General features: G+C 39.7%; 1 protein-coding gene across 5 annotated transcripts in view; it reads right to left on the reverse strand.

Annotated features, from left to right (window-relative positions):
• The window catches only part of GADL1 (glutamate decarboxylase like 1), a 578596-nt gene that overhangs the window by 123353 nt on the left and 431037 nt on the right, over positions 1-24206 (reverse strand). For all 5 annotated transcript variants that reach the window (XM_029244222.1, XM_029244220.1, XM_029244221.1 and 2 more), the window contains one exon: positions 394-593. In XM_029244222.1, the coding sequence (XP_029100055.1) occupies positions 394-593 (200 nt within the window). The remainder of the gene's footprint in view (positions 1-393; positions 594-24206) is intronic.

Consider the following 24206-nt stretch of genomic DNA (forward strand, 5'->3'; position numbering starts at 1 on the left):
CCCAGAGATTTGGGCCTGGTGCTTCCTCCTCCTGAATCAATCTTCTCCCCTTTCTTCATTGGGTCTTAGTTGAATGCCACTTCCTCCAGGAAACCTCTGACAACGTCCCTCAAGAACATACTAGGGAACCCTCCCGAGTGCTTCTGGAGCACCGTGTACCTCCCTTTACCAAAAGCTAGGTGCACCTGTATTTTATCTGCTTTGTCACTTGGATGTATCTCTCACTAGGTTGGGATACTGGAGGGCAGAGGGTAGAACTGCTTTGTTGGCAATTCCTAACACATACTAGGTACTGAGAAAATGGTTATTAGATGAAAGAAGGAATACATATATGGAAGAACATCTTTCTATTAGACACCCACGGACACACACACATACACACAGAGCAAGTACCTAGATAAAGCAAGAGCGCGGTTAACTTTTTCCTCAAGGCCTAATGTGCCCAGGGCCTTCCAGGTCATCCAGAACTTGAATGCGTCCGGTCTTCTGCTACATTGGATAGACTTGTCTCCCGTATCATAGCTGACATCATAGAACTTATCCTGTTGGAAGAGGTAAGATGCCTTGGCAGAGTAGCATTTCTTAAGAAGGTCCTTTCGGGAAAAAAAAAAAAAAGAAAGAAAGACAAACTGTAAGACTGTCCATTTTAGAATGCAGTTGATTTCAAAAACACATGCCCACCAACAAAACCTGTATAATATTCTACCACTTTGTGCACAAAGTATTTGGTCTCGCTCTGTGACTGCCCTACGTCAGGAACATTAGGTGTGTATTAACTTTGAGACACAGATGACCCGTTGTGTTTTCAAAAAAACCAAAAACCCCTCAGAGTTGAGAATGCTAAGTCCATCTTCACAGTTGTATTGATGAGTATTAAGAAGCTTTGAAATGATCATATCATCATCTGTATAACATATGACATCAAGATGGGCCAATTTCTCAAGATGAAAAAGAATTGTCTATAACTCACTCAAGGCTCTGTGTTAGAAAAAAAATACCCAACATATTGTACATACTTTATACAATTTCACAGGCAAAAAACTAGGCTTTTAAATCCAAATCCTTTTTTCAATTCATATCCATATTGAAAAGGCCAGAATTGACAGTAACCCAGAGATTAAAAAAAAAAAAAACCTGAGGAAAGAGCTTATGGAAGAGTCAAACAAGAGTCAACACGTTTTAACCACCAATAAACAGCACCTACAATGCCATAGAATTGTGGAGGGGGGGGTTGGTCTCACACAGGTTTTATTTGCAACCAAATTCAATTTGCATTTACTGACTGGTTACTTCTCTCTATGATTTACCCTGGGTGACAATTTGCCCTGTTTATTACCATTCTAGAGTCTTTACTGTGACCTCAAATTATTAGAGTTTAAGCCCTATTTCCTTCAATGTCATGTGGGATCTAAGAAATCCCAGGTTTCCTAGCCCATCCTTCACAGCCCCACAATCCCCTGAGCATCTTCACTCCTAGAGAATACCCATCAGAACCTTCTGCTTCCCTAGCATAACCAAACTGCTCAACGCCCCTTAATCACTAGATCATGCCCCATTTGTATCTCTGTTCACACAATTTGCTTCTCTTTGTCTCTGTTTTAATGTATTTGACACACTTGAAAGAATAAATGCAGCATATTTATAAGTTGTGAAGTTTACTACCACTGAACACAGTCGCCTCTCTTTCCCTAGGTCTGCCTTTCCTTTGGGTCCCATCTCAAGTTCTGCTTCCCCTCCAGCTTCTTTATCTGCCCATCACGTTGGACTACCTTCTTCTTTTCACATTTGACTGCATTTGTTGCCTTTGCTCCTGTGCTGCCCCTACTAAGTGAGCAGCCCCACATATTTTCTCCTCGTGAGGCCAAGCAGCTTCTTGAGGGCAGGAATCATTTCCTGTCCATGTCCACATCCACAGAACTTAACACCATTGGGCACAAAGACCCTCACTAAGCAGTTAGGGTGAGGACACCACCCCCCATATTCTGTACTTCTCTCACATCCCCCTGACGTTTAGTATGAACAAAATAAACACAGATACAAGAACTTCTCATTTGGTGCATCTTCCACACTTTAACAATGCAGAACCATCAGTGTTGTACAGGAAGCTACGGAGAAACTCCCCACGAGTCACGGAAGTCCTAGAAAGTGATCCCTCCTGAAGAAAGAATGTATTACATGCCTCATTTGAGTGATCATCATGCACTTAAAGAATAAGGAGAAAATCTCAAGGTATCACATTCCAAACAAAAGCACACATTCGTTGTCTTAATAACAATACTGTCTTGAGTGGACACTAATCTGGGTATTATATGCTCCAATACCAAAAAGTATGATTCTATAATATGTAAAAAATGATACACCAACTATAGTCAAGAACTCCAAAATCTGGCTCCTCCAGTATCCAAAAGTAAACTGATTTTAAACTAATAAAGGAATACTAGTAAGCCTTCAGCCTGGCTCTGATGGGTAATATTGGTAGACACAAGGGAAGAGGAGATTGCCCCGACCTGATCAGTAAGGTAGAAAAAGCCCTTATTCTTTAATCTTTACTATAATTCTATCATCAATCTCTCAACTCTGATCACAGCTGTAACCACTGCATCTCCCTACCCTCAAAGGTCAGGAAATTTGGTTATTGTTTCCATAGCAACTACAGCCTGACCATATATTATAACATTAAAAGACCACTGCAGTTTAAGGACAAACCACACGCGCGCGTGCGCGCGCGCACACACACACACACACACACACACACACACACCACACACTTATACTTGCATCATGATTATAAATTTACTTTCATCAACCATGAAAGATTCAAAAATTCCCAAAGCAGATGAACTTTGGACATGTCTTGGGCAAGTTTCAGTGCCTTCTGCTAGTGACTGAAAGGGAGAGGAAGCCCATCCATTAGAGGAAGACAAATGGCATCATCACAGACAAATGGAGAAGCAAAGAGCCCAGAAAGCATATCACAGAGTGAGTGATTACCCTGTAGTCATGACACTGTTGATCTCGCTGCACTGAAAAATCCTCCTGTCTTGGGAGGGTTTCATAAAGAACAACTAAAAATATTTCGGTATTTACTTTATCAAAATAAATGAAAACTTTCCTCCCAAAGTCCCTGCTTTGCATTTTAGTTTCTATCTTTGTATTAAAATGGATGAGCTGTCTTTAGTTTTTTTTTTTTTGCAGTACGCGGGCCTCTCACTGCCGTGGCCTCTCCCGCCGCGGAGCACAGGCTCCGGACGCGCAGGCTCAGCGGCCATGGCTCACGGGCCCAGCCGCTCCACGGCACGCGGGATCCCCGCAGACCGGGGCACGAACCCGCGTCCCCTGCATCGGCAGGCGGACCCCCAACCACTGCGCCACCAAGGAAGCCTGTCTTTAGTTTTAAGATAGACATCAACTACGAGAAGATGTTCAGATCTCCAGAGAAAACATTTTAGAGTAAGTATGGTAAAAGTTAACATTTTTGAAAACATTTAATTAGTCACTGCTGTGCTATCAAAGAGAAGGACCATGTTCATCTTGCTCATCTTTATATTCTTAATCCTAGCAGGACAGTAAATACTAGTTATCCGAATTCTAGAAACAAGTATTCAATGAGAATGCCAATTGCTCCATATTGTGATAGCGTCTCAAACAGTTCTCAGGAATTAGGAGACATTGGGTTAGGATACACACAGTGACAAGTGAAAGAAATGCAATCAAAGTAACTTAAGCAAAAAGGAGAATTTTTATAGGCGCATATATTTAACAATCCAGTCATATATAACCTTCAGGCACAGCTGGATCCAGGATTAAATCTACAATCTGTCTTTTTCCTCTTGTTCTGTTTTCTTCTGTATTGGCCTCACTCCTAAAGCAGAAGGCTGGGAGGAAGCCTTGGAACAGTGTCTTCCAGTAGGACCTGTGAGCCCAGGGGGAGGCTCTGTTTAGAGAGTGATGAGAAACGTAAAAGAGGTACCCTCGGCTGGTGACGCTACCCAAGCCGAGAGACCACTGGCTCCCATCCTCAATCTCTTCTGAAGCCAGTGGGCAAAGGAGCCCAGGAAATGTGGTTCCCAGCAGTCAGGTCCCTTGCAGAGCAAAGCTGAGGAAAACTGGAGAATGAATTATACAGTAAAGAGAAATGACAAATGACAAGCACACTACATGAGTGCAGAAGCCACAACACTCCTTTTCACCAAGCATGTAACAATCATGACCAGAGCTAACATTTATGGAGTCCTTACTGTGTGTCAGGCACTGTGTGTGGATGAATTCATAAATCTCATAACAACCCAACGAGGTAGTTCTATTATTTTTCAGTGCCATTGCACAATGTGTGGAAACTGCAACCCAGGGAGGTTCAGTTAATGACGTCAGATCATGTAGCTACTGAGTGGCAGAGCTGGGTTTCAAACCGAGGCTGCTAGGATTCAGGGCGTGAACTCTTCACCCATGATATTCTACTCTCTCTGCACTGGAGCTTAAATATTTGTGGAGGAGAGGGACCTGTAAACGCTCATGAAGAGTTCTTGAACATGGCAGCAGAGAACATACCACAACAGAGGTCAAAGCAACCCACATCCTGTTTCAGATTCTTTTTTTTTTTTTTTTTTGACGGTACGCGGGCCTCTCACTGTCGTGGCCTCTCCTGTTGCGGAGCACAGGCTCCAGACACGCAGGCTCAGCGGCCATGGCTCACGGGCCCAGCCGCTCCGCGGCACGTGGGATCCTCCCAGACCGGGGCACGAACCCGTGTCCCCTGCATCGGCAGGCGGATTCTCAACCACTGCGCCACCAGGGAAGTCCCTGTTTCAGGTTCTTGCTTTGTTCCTGTAAATACGACTTCTAGTCTTACTAGTGTAATATCTTCTCTGTAAAGCATTTTGAGATTTTTTTCTAAATACTTGTGACTGGTGATACTTAATTTATCACCAAAAATACATCCTGGATTATGAGGTTACGTATTTTCATTGTCAAAATTAGCTAAGCCATCTTTGATTTCCACAGGCCAGACCAGATCTGCAGGCTCTTTCCAAGGAGTCAGTGACCACTCCCAGTCCTCACTTCTCGCAATCATGTTTTTCAGCTTAACAAAATCTCCTAAAGACTCTTCCCGTATGGCTTTTCACATAATCTGTCCCATATCACCATTATTTACATGCAAGAAATTGCCTAGATGCCTTAGGAAGTGGGTATATTAATCATCTTTGTACTAATTAAGTCATTCCAAAATTAGGTATTGAGGACTTTTATAACAAGCACTATGATGCCAGGAGCTTAGATATATAACCCCATGGAGGTACAACACATCTAGGCTCACACTTGTTGATCGAATGTGCAAAACTAAATTTAGACTGTGAATAGCAGGAAGGCTTGGTTGCAATCTAGAATACAAAAGTGAATTTTAAAAATGATTATAGGGCTTCCCTGGTGGCGCAGTGGTTGAGAGTCCGCCTGCCGATGCAGGGGACACGGGTTCGTGTCCCGGTCCGGGAAGATCCCACATGCCACGGAGCGGCTGGGCCCGTGAGCCATGGCCGCTGAGCCTGCATGTCTGGAGCCTGTGCTCCGCAACAGGAGAGGCCACAGCAGTGAGAGGAAAAGATTATAGCTTCTGATGTTGTCTTTATTTATTTATTGAGGAAACATTTTGAGAGCCTGAATATATGCCAAAAGCTGTGCTAGGCACTGGGGCTGTAGTGGTAAATGAGAATGCCACTATTCTTAAGAACTTTAATGTGGAAATGGGAACGGAAACACAGTCAGTTACAGTACAGAGCAAGAAGGAGCAAGAAGGAAGGTCATCTTTCACTAACTTAGAGGCATTAGAGGCATTAGCACACACCACTCCCATATTTTCTTCTGAAATGTAAATCTTCCTTAAATTCGCCCAAACTATGGGTTAGAATGAGCGGATTCAGAAATGAGGAGGCTGAACTAAAAGACATTTTTAAGAAATGCAACTTAATACTTTTAAGCAGTGATGGTACCTACAGGAGAGGGTAAAGTCAGGCTCAGTGTCTCAAAGAACGTGTAAGGGCTTCTATAAATAGGCAAGAAACATTTGATAGCACAGAGAACACTTGGCAATACCTCTGCGTGCCCTACACGCATTTAAAAATAGTTCTATCAGGCTTCTCTCTTAGGGCAGATGGAGATTTTCTGATCTTCCCCAGGCAACTACCAACATACCTTCTCTGTTAAAGATTATCTAAAACAGTGTTTTTCAGTCTCTGACTACAACCCACAGTAAGAAATTATTTTTCAATAGTGACAGCATCCACTCTAAAATACATGAAACTGAAACAAAAGTTTCTTGATAGAGTATCCATCACTTCTACATGAAATGCATACTGGTATTTTCTATTCCATTTTATTCTCACTGTTCGTTAAAAGGGAACATAAAACCCTGATGTGACTCACAGTTGACTATATAACTCAAGACCAATTAGTATGGTGGTTCTTAACCCAAGTTAATATTAGAATTATCCGAAGAGTTTTTTGAAAAATAGCAATGCAGGGTCCTTACTCCAGATCAAAAAATCATAATCTTTGATGTGGGGTAAGGGCAATGCTATTTATTTAAAAAGCTTCCCAGGTGACCCCATTGTGCAGCCATGACTGCAAAGCACTGCTCTGATGGGTCTTCACCTTATGTTGAAAATCCTGATCTAGAAGTTTTGGTCGGCATTACATTCACATTGAATCTAGAAAACTCTCGAGTGTTGAGTTTTCACCAGAGCATATAAACCAGGCTGATTATCTGCCTTCTTTTTGTGCTGTGACTGCCAATCATCCAAGTTTTATTTGTGTGTGAATACAAGTGAAGAATGACTTTAGTCCATGCAACTAAATAAAGAGCATACAGGTTCGATATGAATAATGCTGGAGTCTTCATCAGGGGCGAAAATGCTCCGAGCTATGAAACATATGTCCAAGGATTTGGTGTGGATGTGATGTGAAAAAAAAACCCCACAACCGTAATCTATTACACTTTTCGATTTGGTAGGTGTTTGTGATGGGAGACAAAGATTCACTTGTTTTTGGAAGCTTAATCATATCAACATGGATACGAGTAAATCTCACTCACTCAACTGAGATCTTGCATTACTTCCATCTCTGAGTTTCTACAATTCTACCTGATACATATCTATTGTCACCCTTCTTGTTGCAAAAGGGAGTTAAGGCAGCTTACAAAAATACGATATGGTGGGATTAGAAGAGAAAAGGAGGAAGGGGAGGCAAGACAGCAGGGAAGGTAGGAGGATGAAGGAGGTGGGGACGAGGGGGAGGGGGGGAGGACACGGGGTCCATTCCGACAGAAAAGGTGATGTGGAAACACGATGAAATGTGGAGTGACATCTGTGCACAAAAGGTACGCCAGAAGGAGAATGAAAGGGGACAGATATTTGCCAAGGTCTCAGCACACCCGGTCCCACAGGCACAGCAAAAGCGTCCGGGTGTCACTTGCTGCTTCTGAGCGCTGAGTCTTGACTGAACTGCCAATTACATCATGCTGCCCCATCGCCTCACTCATCATTCATCTGTAATTTGAGGATAATGACATTGTGTTGCATCCCACCTCCCACGGATGGATATTCATGGCACAATGTTTAAGTGAATGTCTGGAAGGAAACATTTATTAACTCAAGACATATTTCTTCAGTCTAGATGGCTTAGTTGCCTCTCCCCAAAATAGGTAGACAGACATAGATGGAAATGAGGTCTTTCAAATTGGACAAAATGGACACCGAGCAAGTGTGCTGCTTTGGACGGGGGCTATGAGAGCGATTCCACAGCAGGAGCACAATATTTAACAAAATCAATCTATGTCTCCAGCTTATTGCAATGCTGTTCACAGGGGCACCTTCAGCAGCAAGGCTGCCGGCCTACATTTCTGGGAGTTTTAGCATCCTTGAGAGGTCTGGCCTCTGAGGCCTGGAGCACAGGTAAGAGATTGATTTTGCACAGGGAAATGCTACCCAGGAGGGCCATTTCTGAAACACAGTTCCCTGATTTTTGTAAAAATCCCATGAAAGGGTTGTTGGAAATTGTTGATATTACCATAACCATGGGCAATCCCACAGAAAACTGGCTTAAATAATAGTTTGAAATGAACTAGGAAGCACTTGGTAAAAACCTCTGAATAGAACCTGGGATGTAGTGAACAAAAGCATTCTTTTCCCAAAGACTCATAAAATACAGAAATGTGCTAAAACGACAAAGAATTTTCCCACTGTACACATGGACCTTTGTCCACACAGAAGAATCTGTGCATTCACATGTGCCCTCAATCTGGAGAGAACAAGGAAACAAGAAATGGCACGTGCACAGGGTGCCCAGCACACGGCTGGCGGCATACTGTGCACTTCGGGACATTCTCTCACTCAAGGTCATAGCACTTCTTCAAAACGGGAAGTGTCTCCATCTTACAGATAAAATAATGGAATTTCAGAGAAATTATGCGACTTGTCAAAGTCACACAGGGCAGAAGCACAGGCAGAATCTGAACACACGTCTTGCTGGGCATCAAGGGCCCTAGGTGGAGGGAGGCATGCACTGAGAAATCGTATTTAATCCCAGAATTTCCTAGTCCAACTGTGGTCCCAGAGCGTGGGGAAGACAAAGTCCTCTCCTCTGGAGGTTCTAAATCAGGGATGGGCGAGTCTGTAAACGAGTTCTGTAAACAGCCAGAGAGTAAATATTTTCAGCTTTAGAAGCCATGGGATCACTGTCACGGCTATGCAACTCTGGGAGTATAACATGAAAGTAGCCATATGGGATCCTTAAATGACCAGATCACACATTCTCCATTTCGGACTGTTTAGAACAGGTCAGAAATCAGGCAGTAACTGGGGTGAAGGCTTCACTCCGACTCTTACCCCATATCCTCAAGCCCTCGAGCAGACCTCTGCTCAGAACCTCTAGGAAGGCCCTGTGCGCTGACAGGTCCAGTGCCCAGAGGCACAGGAACTGCAAATGAACCACAGCTATCTTTCTTCTCCCGGCCTCCCCAAATCTATGAAATTGGTACAGTGATGAGGGACAGCATACCTTCTCTATGATTTCATGTAGCCTGGAACCGATGAATGACATTTTTGGTCCTAAATAATTATGATAAATGCCCTGAATGTAAGTGATGCCCTGTCAAGGATGCCTAAAGCAATGGCGGCTTTGGGGGACATCCCCATGTGGGGAAAGTTAACCCCCGCGGGTCCGCATCACTTCATTGTTAAACTCTACAGCCAATATCGACTCTACAGTACACTGAAGATGGCTGGCTCCATGAAGTTCACCTCCCCACCCATCAAGAGTGAGTCAATCCCAAAGCACAATCTTTTTAAATTAAAGAGACATATAAAGAACTTCACTCCCCTGGAGGTTTTCCTCTTGGATTTCAACTGAACCCTTTAAGTGGAAGGCATCCTATAACTCTCATAATGGGAAAATAAAATCTGTTAAAGTGACTAACCTTCTAACACTTGCTGTTGCTACCTCACTGGTAGAAAACAATCTTTTTCTTATTATATATAAATTCCTGGTTCTCAGTAGTTCTGAAAAAAGCTATGTATTTCATTGAATTTCACTACATCTCTGGCAAGTTGGATATTGAAATGGCACAAAGACGCTGACAATACTCTAAATGAATGCATTGGTATTTCTGTGACTGGGTGTCGAGGGTTTAATCCGCACTATGGTGCTGTCTAAAACTGGTAATAAAACAGAGGAATAATATGCCAAGATAAGATCCAAAGGACATATAATAGCGACATGTGCTACTCCGTGACAAGGGCATTATGAAATGTACTGGGGAGAGAGTAGCCTTATAAAACAGAAGCCGTAAACTTCTTTCTGACAACTGCTGTGAGCTAGAAACAGGCAAGATGCAATCCATCTACCTTGTTCCATTTCAGTTTCTGGACCAGGTTTAAAACTCAGCAATCCATTAGTAAGATGTCACAGCAAGAGATGGAAGACATTTATAGCACACAATTTAGGCTCTCTGCCTGGTTCCCAGGGACTCCTTACTTCCCTTCTCTCCCACAGAGATGGTCACATCACACCGTTCCCCTGCCGCATCCCCGTGGTCCCAGCTTACTGGACCAAAGGTGGAGAAGACAAGGAATTTGGAATGAACACTGCGAGATCCTAATTTAGCTTGTGTTTGTCTTTTGGGTAAAGATGTAAACATCATACTGTGAAGTGCCAACTTTTACCTGTCACATGAACTTAAAAACAAATAAAATTGTTATGAATTTCAAAATGATATCACTTTGGATATGCAAAAATGACACTTCACTTTTCTTTCACTGAAATCATTTCTGATTTTGAGCTATGTTTATTTCCAATGCAAACTATTTAATAGGGTCACTTCCAGAAAAACTCAAAGCTCAAACTGAGTGATTTCTCAGACCACGCAGACATAAAACATGGGCAATCGAGATTTTTCCTCTGAGAGTTTTCTTCCTCTTACTTTTTGTTTAACGTCGTTGGGACATTCACAAATGCCGTTAAGGAGGGTTATCAGATAAAATACAAAACCACCTATTAAATTTGAATTATATACAAAATTCCTAAAACCCAAAATTTTTAGTAAAAGTATTATGCCATGCAATATTTAGGATATACTTATACCAAAATATGACAACATGTCATTTATCTGAAATTCAAATTTCACTGTGCATCTTATGTTTTCAATTGCTAAATCTGCCAACTGAAGCTAAGGAGGGGACATCTCTTTCTGCAGTGTGGTCACCGCTGTCCTTGTGCTAACCACCTGACCATCTCTAGCTCTTTCCAGATGCTCTTTCCTGCTTACGTCTAAAAACCTGCCTTGGGCTGTGGTTGTCAGATCACGAGTCATGCTCCTTGCTTCTTGACCCTATTTCCAGTCTCCCTTGTGCCCCCCATTCATTTTCAGTCACTTTCGGTTGCTTTTCCGACCAGCCACTGTGAAGCCTACAGGAGAACTGGGGGTATTCTCAGGCACTCTCATGCCTTGGATATACCCGCTTCCCATCTCTATTTAATTTCTGCTTTCCAGATTGACATGAGAGGTGGGGGAGAAGGGAGCCTTCCCAAATCTCTGAGCCTCACCTAGAACTTGGGCCAAGAAAGGAAAGAACCCACATATTCTATTTACAGGGAAGTTCTGGTTTTCCTTGAACCCCCTGGGTTTGCTTATTCATATTTAATACTTGGTTCTTCTTCAAACACTCTTCTCCCTGCCCCCCCCCAAACTTGAGGACTGTTTATCTGCTTGGGACAGAAAATGCAAACTAAAAGTGGATTCTGGATGACAAGATGTCCTTTCAACTTTTGAGTTTAAAAGGTAAAAATTCATCACTCTTGATTTCTGCTTTCATTTTGATTATCTGACTACAATAAAACAAACCATAATTTCATAACACATCTTAAGCACTTGGGAAGTTAAAATTACTTTTATAAATCACCATTGGCTCGAAGAGTAAATCAACACTGTGATTATAGATTAATTGGGAAATAATTTAAATGAGAATACTCCAAAACAAAATTTAAGGAGCTGAGCCAAAACTGCCCTCAAATGTAAAATAACATTTTTACAGAACAAAAACATAAAGAAGCAGGAGTAAATGAATAACAATTAAATAAACAATAAAGATGTGACTTGAAAAAATAAATGCAAGAAGTGATTCTTATGGAGAGAAGATAAGGTAAGCAAACTAAGAAAAAATATTTTAAAAATTAAGACTTCAGGCAAGGATATAAGGTAAAAATTAGATGAAAATGATGAAATGATATAGATTCTACTAATATACTTGAAAATCTCAATAAAATGTATTAAATATTTGAGAAAATGTTCTTGAAATTGATCAAGCAGAGCATGAAATTCTTAACAGTTGAATAAAAATGGGAAAATAATTATCTCCTTCCAAATTTCTGAACAAGAGTTGTTTTTTTTTTTTTTTTTTTTGTGGTATGCAGGCCTCTCACTGTTGTGGCCTCTCCCGTTGCGGAGCACAGGCTCCGGACGCGCAGGCTCAGCGGCCATGGCTCACGGGCCCAGCCGCTCCGCGGCATGTGGGATCTTCCCGGACCGGGGCACGAACCCGTGTCCCCTGCATCGGCAGGCGGACTCTCAACCACTGCGCCACCAGGGAAGCCCTGAACAAGAGTTTTATGATTGACTTTTCTCACCATTTCTAAAAGCTGATGATCTCTATGCTCTCATAATTATTCTAAAACAAATAAGACCGTTGAAAGCTGACAGTCAAAATAATCCAACCAAGATAACATGCACACATACTCACATGCATACACACACACAGAGTAGATTAATTGTATGTACATAGAGGCCAAAATCTAAGTATACAAATCCATTAATACATTAAAGCAATTTACTGCAACTAAATGAGGTTAATCAGTAATGTAGAAAATCATTGAACACACATCTAACTTTGTTCAGGAGTAAAATGATAGAACTACCTTATCAGATATTAAAAAGGGATATGGTAAAATTCAATAGTCATTCCTAGATCATTTCTCAGGAGGATTTATACAGAATGTATATCTTAAGGCAACTTTAATAAAATCACAAAGAAGATAAAAATGCCTTCTATTTACTATTATTACTGAACATATTTTTGGAAATTTTATCAGTGCATTTTAATTGCAACTGATATGAGCAAACAAAATATATTAGAATATTAGACAGCAAACAAAATTACAGTTATATACTAATATTATTATATATTTATAAAACGCAAGAGAATAATTTGAAATCCCTCAGAACTAATATGAAATCTGGTAAGATAGCGGTGGTCATAGTTAAACAAATGAATAATTTTAAATGAAGATTTTATAAGCCCAAGTGCCTCTGTTTTTTAGATGAGAGGGGGTAGGAATGGGTAAAGAAAGGAGATGCTAGTTATAGAAGGAAAATACATGAATCTATATCAACACAGATACAGTAACATATTAATATTCATCTATCAAGAAAATTTTAAATGATTTAACTTTGACTGGTGGGTGCGAGTAATTTTTATATTCCTCATTATGCTGGACACTATGCTATTTTGATCCTATATTGCTTTAAAAATGGAAAGAAAATACCAATAACTGATATGTTAAAGGTCACTTCTGTTTCAATTAGGTTTTCTAGACCAGCTTCTTCAGCAGTGTTGTTCTTTCACTTGATCAACATTTCCAAAACACCTGCTTTTTACCCTATTACATAAATACGGGTATTATATTTTAATCATTTGCTTAAAATTTGTTTCTTACTATCCCCTGAGTTCACTTACGATAGGGAGCATGTCTTACTCAGGTAACACATAAGAGGCTGTACACATTTGCAAGTGGAATGGAAGGGTGAGTAAATTAACGAATGCTCATCCCCACTGGCAGCACTGAACAGGAGCTGATTATTTAAAGGCCAAAGCCTGACGTATCTCAGTTCTGGTAATAAAAGACTAGATGAACTCGAAATGCTCCTACGGAAAATAACAAGAAAGGCTGGAAAAAACCATAAAAACTGCATCTAATAAAAAGCGTAGCAGACCTACACAAGGCAGAAGTAAACTTCTGGAAGGTACAGGAGAGGAGTGGAGCTCAGAGGTGAGCCAGAGATGCTTCCACCCCAGGGGCATGTTCAGACTCAGAAGGGCAGCTGCGACAAGAGCTAGAGTGGGGAGATGTGAGGGAAGGGGGAGTGTGGCCTCCACGTGCGGGGACCTGGAGTATCACCATCACTTTTCCTCCTAGCAGGCATTTCATGGGCTTCAGGAAACAGAGTTCAAAGGTGGTCAATGTAACGAGCACTAAAGCAATCTTTTCTCTTGTTTAGGACCCAAAGGTCTCCACTGGAAAGAGAGGTCAAGATTATACTCTGAAGATCCAGAGAATCTTTAAGCGTTGGTCCTGGACTGTTAATCCCCCGCTAGATGCCCAGAGAATGAAAATAAAATCCTCTGTAAAGAAAGAGAGCTTCACTTCTAGTTTCAAATTATTCCTGAAGGTAAATTTTTAAATAAAATATTCAGTAAACCATCAAGGATTGTAAGGTACCTCTCTAGACAATGAGAGCCAGGACTCACAGACTTAAGAAACAATAGGCATAGCACTTGTGGGAATCCAGAAACTAGAGTTAGCAGAGGCAGACTGTGAATGTATGTTCAGAATGTTCATGGAGATAAAAGCTGATCTTAAAAATGTCAACAAGAACCTAGAGACCTTCTATATGTAAAAAAGATTCAATTTGATGCTACGAAACCAGAAAGACAATAATAAGGTAAGAACCCAAGGGCTAGTGTTAATAGCAGATTAGACATAGCTGAAGAGAGAATCAGTGAATTTCAAATAGGCCCTAAAAATTATCCGCAAGGAGACAAGGAAAGACAAAGTTATGAAACTTACAAACTAGAGTAAGAGAAGAAACAGTAAGAAGGTTTAATATGCATTTAATTGGAGTGCCAGAAAAGAAAGGAGACAAGGTCGATAATTAAATGGAGAATTTTTAAAACTTATGAAACATGTCAATCTTCAGATTCAAGAAGCACAATGGAGTCTAAGCAAGAAAAACCAAACAAAATATATATTAATAACATTATAGATAAATGGCAGAAAATTAAAGAAAGCTAGAAAATCGTAAAGGAAGCCAGAGAAAGAAGTTATTTTGCCACCAAAGGAATGACAGTTAAGTAGTTAACTTTCTAATACACAATGCCAAAAGACAACAACAAAAGTCATTAAAGTTCTAAAGGAAAATTCCTGACATAATTCTATTCCCAGAAAAAAATGAAATAAAGACATTTTCAAAGAAGCAAAGTCACATAGAGTATGCCACCTTTTGATTCATTAAGAAATTCCTAAATATGATCTTCAAGAAAAAGGAAAATTATACCAGATGGCACCTCTGGGACATAGCAAGCAATGAAGACACGTACACAAAAATGTTCGTAGCAAAATTCTGTAAAAGCCCCGAATTAGAATAACTCAAATGTTCATCAACAGCAAAATGGATAATCAAATGGTGATTTGCTCATATGGAATAGTATAAAGCAGAAAATGAATAACCCTGTGACTGTGCAACTCGTGAATGAATCTTACAGACGTAAGGTAAGTTTGAGCAGCAACAGAGCCAAACCAAAAAATACATACTGCATGATTCCATTTACATAAATTTCAAAAAGGCAGAAGTAAACTAATTATTTGAGAATGCATAACTACAAAGCAAAACTAAAGAGAAAAGTTAAAAAGTCAGTAACAGGAAGGAGCACATAGGGGATTTCTGGGTTTCTGTTCTTTGTTTTAATGTGTGGGAATCACCTGATTATTCTTTTTATAAAAATAAATTAAATAAATGCATTTCATGCATATTTTATATTTTCCTTATATTTCATAAAAATTAATTGAAAAAATATCAATATCATCTAAACTCCCAAATAGCCCTTAGAATGAAGATTCTAATTCTAATTAGAGAAGATTCTAATTCCTTTTGCAATTAACAAAACTTCCTAAATTATGATTTTCCATCAGCATCATAGTGACCTAAAGGCAAGTATGTTTGCTGAGTAAATGCACGTGTGCTTGCATGCACGAGATGTATGTAACTTCAATATATAAAATATGGCAATTATTTTACAGAGTTTCTGTTTTTCTACTCAGTCCACAATTAGTTCCTTTATTATATGACAGTAACAATTTCTGTACAAATTAGTGTTTAAGTACAACAGCTAAAAATCTATATAAGATGAATCTATATTTACCACCTCTGAGTTATCTATAAAATTAAAATACTTCTCTTATTCACATGCACTTGTATCTGCATTTTGAATTGCCATGGAAGAAAAACCCACAAAAAAATGGACTCCCTGAAATTATTTGGCCTTGAAACAACAAAGCTAGAAAGCCTAATTAGGAGTGTCAGATACGTTTTTAGATGTCTTCCTTGGAAAACAACAAATATGACAGCTAGAAATGTGCAAAGGAAAACAAATGGAACGATTTATGCCAAAAAGTCAAAAGGGCCTCAAGCATCACACCAGAGAGTAGAAATAGAAGAGAAAGCCTTGGTGTAGTGAGTTAACAGTAAAAAATAAAATAAAGGCAAAAGGCAGATGCTTAGAATATTTAAAAAATGCTAAAATCAAATTTTAGCCTACCCACTGAGGCAGGTGTAGCTTGCTACTTATGGCATGCATTTTTCCATTAGCTTCTTTCCAGGTTTTCTTTTATGCCCTAATCCTTATGTTTCTTGGTTTTTTTTAGATTTTAACTTATGTAATCTTCCTATATTATGGGACCCTAATCAGTTTTGTTACAAGGTGAGATAGAGAAATTTCAATCTGTAAGTAGAATCCTCTTTCTGGGATATTTTTCAACTGCTAGTTTTTGTGGAATCAGAGATGACAAAAGGACACAAAGGTAGAATTTCCTATTTCTTCCCTCTTGGTCATTTCTTAGCAAATCTGAAGTTTTCTGTGATGAATGGCAGAGAAGCAAATGTTGCAGTCCCATAGACATGGGATGGCTGTTATGAAGAACGAATTCTTTACCTGGAAGAATATCAGAGAAATTCCCATAGTCTTCTGGTTCTCCAGAAATAGACAGGCAGGTGATATTAAATGCAACCACGGGCAGCACCCCAACTCATTCAAGTCAAACTGATGAAATAAATGTAGCTCAATCAGTAGGACCAAGTGGAAGCCACCCAAAGGTTTGAGGGAACTCAGGGATGAAATTGGAAAACTGTTGGCCAAGATGCTTGATCTAGCATTACAAACAGCCACCACCGTTACCCTGGCAGATTGTGAATGTCATTCTATTCATTAGAAGAGGTCAAGAGAGGACCCGGGAGCCCTGGAAAAGCAAGCTTCTCTTCCGCTTGTCCAGTATCCAATAAAGCACAGCATCATTAGACACTGAAACAAAAATAACTTTCTAGGGGAAAGACAATATGGTTTCTGCAAAAAGGAAAGCATGAGTCACTGATTTATTATTGGTCTCTGAGGCATGTAGATAAAAGGCCAAACGTTGGCACAGTTTAGGGTAGACTTTTTCTAATCACCAACATGAAATGGGATGTAAGGAGATAATGGACATCTCAAACCATATGGATAAGACAAGCAATTTCTACACCCCCTCAAAAAAAAAAAACCTCTATGAACTAGCAAGAAGGGACGCTCTGAGACTTGAAAGAGATCAGGTTGTGATGATAAAGGATCTACTGCAGGTAACAAATTTAAAATATTACCATTTGATAGTATTGGAAAAAGATACAAAGTAAGTTTACTCCAGGAAACCTTTTTATTGAGCATGAATCGAGTGTCAGGCTTTGTACTAAGTTAGTGGGAGTACAGCAATGAATAGACCCCTTCTGCTCTCCAGTAACTCACAGTCTACCATATAGATGATTCCAAGAACCAAGGGATAGGTTCTCTGCTGGGACTTGTGCCCATTTATGACAATGATGGCAACTATTGACTGGAATCACATAGTACAATCATGATCATGAAATAACACATCCCTCAGAGCTGCAGTTCACCAAGGAATTAATATACTAGGCTATATGATGCATGGTTCTAAAACAAAGTTACTAGGCTATATGATGGATGGTTCTAAAACAAAGTACAAATCCCCTTGTTAAACTTAATGACAATTGCAATATGAACCCAGTAAATACTAAAACCCAATTTATTGGTTTGTTCAGTGGAGAAAGATATGATGGGTTTTGAACACAAGCAATTCTAATATTAATTATTATCTCTCTTTACCTCATGGGGAAGGAAAGCAGACACTATACCATGTTAAGTTTTTAAAATATGATATATATATATATATATATATATACACAAATTTCCAAAAGCCTCATGAAAAAATTAACTTTTTTCATTATAATTTTAAAAAAACAGCAATTAAAAAGAAAATGGGCTATTTACCAACCACGAATTTGCTGAGCTCTGCCAGTGTCATGAAATTCTCAACCTTGCTGAAAAGCTGAAGAATTTTCTGAGCTCAGGCAAGAGTCTCCAAGATCTGGAGAATAATTTTGGCAGCCTCAAGCCCAGGAGGCTGATGTCTCTCCTTCAAGTCAAATGCTTCTTTTTTTCTAATCAGTTTTAAACACTGACCTTCCCCCTTTTCTGTTCCATTAGCTAGGAGGCTGTCATTCCAAAGAAATGTATAATGTACGTGTGTAGGGGAAGTGTGAGTGTTCTCTGGAATGAGAGAAAATAAGTTTTTGATGATCAGATTGTTCAGTATTTTCAAACCATCTAACGGCACTTCCATAGGAACTCCATGAAGAAAAATGAGAGCTGAAAAAGAAATCCTCACCAAAGCAGACACAGTTTGTCCTAGTTTCTCTGATAAGCCATGTTCTCTCCCTTTTTTATTTCCTTGCACATTTTTTTAATGGCATATAACAGTTTTCCTTCCCAATATCAATGATCATTCAGGATAGAAATTTAAGTGGGTCTGAGAGAGAACACATTTCTCAAGTGTGGTATCCCAGTGAAAAATTCCCGCCTTCTCTTGGGGAACCACACTGGGAGATGGTATGAGTTTCCTTTTCTATTTTTTCTCCATGCATAGCAGTGCCAGGCCCACAGTATACCTTCAATGAGTGTATACTGAATGAACTCCCTGCTCCTCTTCTCCCTGCTACTTCTTCAAAAGAAAAACTGGGGGCTTCCCTGGTGGCGCAGTGGTTGAGAGTCCGCCTGACGATGCAGGGGACACGGGTTCGTGCCCCGGTCTGGGAAGATCCCACATGCCGCAGAGCGGCTGGGCTCGTGAGCCATGGCCGCTGAGCCTGCACGTCCGGAGCCTGTGCTCTGCAACGGGAGAGGCCACAACAGTGAGGGGCCCGCGTACCGCAAAAAAAAAAGAAGAAAAACTGGGACCATCCTGAGCCTCCTCTAGACTGAAGATGAAAGGGAAAGAATTCCAAGTCTATCTCCAAAGCCTCACATTTGAAACCTAGGTAGCCCAGAATTGCATGTCAATACCTCCAGCTAAAGAAGATCCCTGAGTAGGAGGAGATACAGTACATCACTGGATAAAATGAGAAGGAAAATGGTTACGTGTCTGTAAGTATGGGTGTATAAATGTCTTGCCTGTCAAATCAACAAAGCTAAAAACCCTTGCTATGTCAAAAGCTAACACACACACACACACACACACACACACACACACACACACACTCATACTCTGCTAGTGAGAAGGCAAGCTTAGAAGGGAAATTAGGAAACAAGTATAAAAAAGCATCATGAAAGGTGATCATGGCTCTTCAACTTCTAAGAATTTATTCTAAGGGAAAAATAAAGGATATGCCCAAAGATTTAGCCTCAAAGGTGGCAGCCACATCTATATTAGCCCCAAATCAAAACAATCTAGTTGGTCAGTGGTAAGGAGGTATTCTAGTTAATTATCAGATATCAAAATGATAGAACACCATGCGGCTATGGAAAATGTATACAATGCATATTGACATGGAGCAATGTTCACAATTTTGTGAAACAGAAAAAGCATGCTAAAATCAAAATATGTTTTTATGTTAGATAAATACATATGTGTACATTTAAATATATAAATATGCCTAAGAAAATATGCATCTTCAGATATTTGTAAAGGGCATCTTTTTTCTTCATCCTTCTCCTTATCTGAATTTTCTGATTCTGGTCTATGATGTAGGTGAATTACTTCTGAAATAAACATATAAAAATGGACATAATAAAAAAAATCCTTAGTATCTACATAGTTTTTCTAAGAAGAAAATGTCCCTTTAATTATCTGTAGCTGCTAGGTTCAACAGGAAATCCTTGTGAGTTAATATTGGATGACGATGATAAGTAGAAATAGAGAGGAATTATTTATTCTCAAAAAGTCATCTGATTAGCATTTTTCATGTTCTCATATATGTTAGATTTTTTTTTAACTAAATAGTTCTTCCAATAAACACTAAAAGTCAAAAAGCCAATACTGAGATTTTTCTCCATCTATGCATCTGATTCTTAGACGTATTGCCTTTTATTTTAGATCAAAGCATCAAAATTGTCTTTGATCCAAAGCAACCAGGTAGCCCCAGCATTTACATCTGAAGTCAACCTATTTATAATCACAGATTTTTTTTAAATCCCTGATTTTCTTTTTATCCCTATCATGCAGAGTGTCAGTGACAGTATGACTTGGAGAGCAACAGCTCTTTGTTTCGGAAGCAGTCTTCTTTATGGATACAGGAAATTAAAAATGTGAACAAACACCACCAGCTAGTCAATCAGGAAAACAGCATTGTGAAGGCTGGGGCTTTGAAGGTACAATTAGGGAACTGGTTTTTCCCTTAACAGTAGTATGTTCGCTAAGTAATTTGCTTTCTTTTAACTAGAGTTACCCCCTTCCATTAACTGGAGAAGTAAGTCCAGATTAAAATCACTATTCATCAATTGCCTGCTGGAGGCACACTCAAGCCTTGTGTTAGGACTAAGGCAATAAAGCTCATCAACTAGCATTTTAATCATTGTTACCTCAGAGCTCTCAGAAGGAATAATTTGGGGTAGGGGAGAAAGTGGAAACTCCTAGTTACTGCTGACATGAAATCAGATATTTCTGAGGATTTTAAATTTACTGAATCATTCATTTTTTCAGTGGATTTTTATTTTTTCCTCGTTCAGTGAGTACTTGCTAGGCACGCGGGGGATACAGTGGTGAATATAATGGCATGGTCCCTATCTACATACAGCTTACATTCTAAGGGAGGGAACATTAATACATGAGAAATCATAATTAAAAATTGTGATGAGCACTTTAGAGGAAGGGAACGGGCTCTGAGAAGGAATCATGGAGAGATGACAGTTACTTGGGTGAGGCAGGAAACTCCTCCTTAAGGAAGTGATACTCAAGCTTTGACACTAAGACAGAGTCACACTCCTCCTAATATGTTTCTGTCTATTTCATTAGCATCACCCTTTCCTGGTCCTTCTACTGTCTCCCTGGCCATTCAAACTCATTTTTCTCACTGCTGGTTCCTCCTCCTAACTCAGACTCTGAAGTTTTTCAGGCCTAAGATCTCCATCCTCTTCTCACTACAAAGTTCCTCCCAAGGCAAGCCATTCCACTTTATGACCTCAAGCATCATCTGTGTTCAACAATCCCCTAATATATTTTCCCAGCCCAGAACCCTTTTCCTAGCTTTGGATCCATATGTCAACTGCCTACATGAGACCTTCACTTGCATACCGCACAGGAGTCTCAAATTTAACATAGCCCATGCTAAATCAAGATATTTCCCTGTGGAATCTTCTCTTCCTTCAGCAATCTCCATCTCCCTACACAGGACCATTCACTCAGTTGCTGTATCACTACTCAGGGTGTCAATCATGATACCTGCTTCCTCCTCATGTCCCATATATAACTGGGAATTCAGCCTGGTCTAGTTGATAGCTAAAATATATCTTGAATTTTATCACACTTTTTCCATACCCTACCATTATCTTGTTTGGATACTGCAAGTCTTTTCTCATCCTGTACCCATTTTTTCCCCCTTTCAATTCATTGTCTTAAATGAAAATCTTGTCTGATTGTTCCTTGCTTTTAAAATTCTTCCATTGTTCTGAACATCGAATCATTAAAATGGTTTCTAAGACCCTGCATGATCCATCCACTGCTTAATCTTTTAGTCTCATCTCATACTGGTCTTAGCATTACTCTCTGTACTTCAGCAACTATGAACCTCTTTCAGTTCCTAAAATTTAAAAAAGGACCCTCCTTTCTTAAAGACTTTGCACATGCTGCCCCTTCCATCTGGAACTTCTCAGGTGTCCCTGCTTTGTAGTCTGAGTAACACACTGTTCTCTGTCTCAGATAAGAGTGCATTTGGCTTCAAGTAACAGATTACCCAGTAGAAGTAGTTTTAGCAATAAAGACACTTATCATACATATCACAAAAATCTGGAAGTGGGCACTTCCATACTAAGTGCAATATTTCAAAACTCTTATCCAAGACTATGCTCTGCCATTCTGTGAATGTTCACTTTTTAATTTAGGGTCATTGCCTTATGGCTACAAAGTGGCTGTCAGAGCTCCCTATATCATGGTCTGACACAACAATGTTTCTGCATTCATGGTAGAAAAGGGGGCAGAAAGCTCTCCTCTTGGGTATAGCACCTCTACCAGAAACTAAAACCTTTGTTTCACATATCTCCCTCATCATAGTGGCCATATCTGTGTCATATAGTGACTCTTAGCTGCAAGGGGGGGCTCATTAGATGAGTATCAGGAAAGAGAAGGAAGTAAGTCAGGACGGCTGGTGAATATATAATCAACAGTGTTCAACACGGTCTTCAGAGCACTTACCAAAATAGTAATCAAACAATTCAATATGCACACTTTGTTCACTGTCTCCTCTGTGAGATTATAAGCTCTTTGACTATTGGGAACATGTCTGTGTCTAAGCCCAGCATCAGTACTGCGCCCAGCCTATGTAGGAGTCAGTTGGCAGTGGTAGAATGAATGAAAGTACGAAAGAAAACAACAGAGGCAGAAAATAGGTACAAAAGGGACAGAAAACTGCCTACACAAAACTTAAGCCGATGGTCATATCTCATACCTCACGGTTCAATTCTGCATTCCAGGTAATTTGAAAACAGTCTTTCATCAAAGAAAAGGCCCACAACAGTGAGAGGCTCGCGTAACAAACAAACAAACAAAAAGGCAACTTTTGAAAGTGCTCCATTCTTTGCACCATGAATGCAATTTTCCTAATCTGTTAATTCCTGCCATGTGAGTAGACATGGGTGCTATAGTTTGCATCGAGATCCAGGAATGAATTCTTCAAAAAAATTATTTTAACCACTGTTATATAGCGTTAGATGATCCAGAAAATTTTAAATTGCCTCAAGGACATGAATGTAAATCAATTCTTAGCTAAATCACTCCAAATATCATTCAACAAGAAAAATTTATAAAAGCTAGAAAGTCATTTAAAAGAATAGTCATAAAATTTGGGGTCTAAATTTTCCACTCCTGAGAGCATCACACTAACAGATAAAGATGTCATTCAGATTATCCGATTAGGGAGAAAGCAGATGTAAAATGTCTGGCACATAAAGGATGCTTGGCATGTTTTTGTTCTTATATCTAGACCACAGGAAAAGCTGGGTTTACTCCTAACTCTTTCATGTCCTATATATGTAACTGTGGGCAAGTTGAATATGTTCTTTGATTCATAAATGATATAGTAATCTTTAACCACCTTTCAATTATAACATGCTGTCACTCTACTATTGAAAAACTTAGATGAATAAAAGTTAAATGGCATTGAATGCAGTCCATAGTAGCCAACCTAATAAAACATGAAGGAATAGATTCATATTCCCAAGAGTCTCTCTATCTACAGATGCAGAATCTGTTCATAGTTTCTGACGGACATCCTGTTTGGTCATCTCAAAACACAAAGGGCACCAACATGTAAATATCACAAAATTTTTTTAAAGAAAGTTGTAACCATCCACACATACGAGACTAGATATCAGGTTTTAAATATGGTTGTCATTTGAAATAAAATTCCTTAAAAAGAGAAAATGACTTTAGCATTGGCAAAGGGAGTCCCCTAAGAAAAAAATGTAAACAGATGGCTGAGAAAGATCACCCACATGCTGCACACAGATCTTGAGGAGGCATTTCTAAGAATGAAGCGGCACTTCCCAGCCTGGGCCACGTCCCACAAGGATCCTTATTTAACCCAGAGAAAGCATAGGGTTTCTACCTCTAACCAAGAGGAACTTCAGCCTGCTTGCCTCACAGCAATCCAGACTAGTTTCCAGCTCTCCCCAGTGTTCCAACAGAAGCTAAGTACCAACCACTTGAGAGAGGCAATCCCCTAATAAATCAGGGTTTGATGATCAGCCCTGAACCAACATCTTCCCATATAAAGGGGCTGTTAAGCCCCAGCTAAGCATATTAATCATGCAATTTAATGTATGACACACATCTGCTCTCCTTTCTCAGGGAGGGGAAGTTTCAAGATAACTTAAATCCCGGACTTAATCAAGGGGAAAAAATATCTTGGCAATGTTTAAAACTGAGTTTAAAAATATAATCCAAATGAGGGCGAGAGAGATCATTTTGCTCTAAGTAATGAGATTATATAATACCTAAATCAAATACACAACATTACCTGAGCAGAAGCACTTGTTTCTTTTACCTGGGTCTATTCAACTTTCCTTTTGATTCCA

This window comes from Monodon monoceros, unplaced genomic scaffold, assembly GCF_005190385.1.
Source record: "Monodon monoceros isolate NGI ecotype Baffin Bay Population unplaced genomic scaffold, NGI_Narwhal_1 Super_Scaffold_3, whole genome shotgun sequence".
In the NCBI taxonomy this organism is placed as follows: Eukaryota; Metazoa; Chordata; class Mammalia; order Artiodactyla; family Monodontidae; genus Monodon; species Monodon monoceros.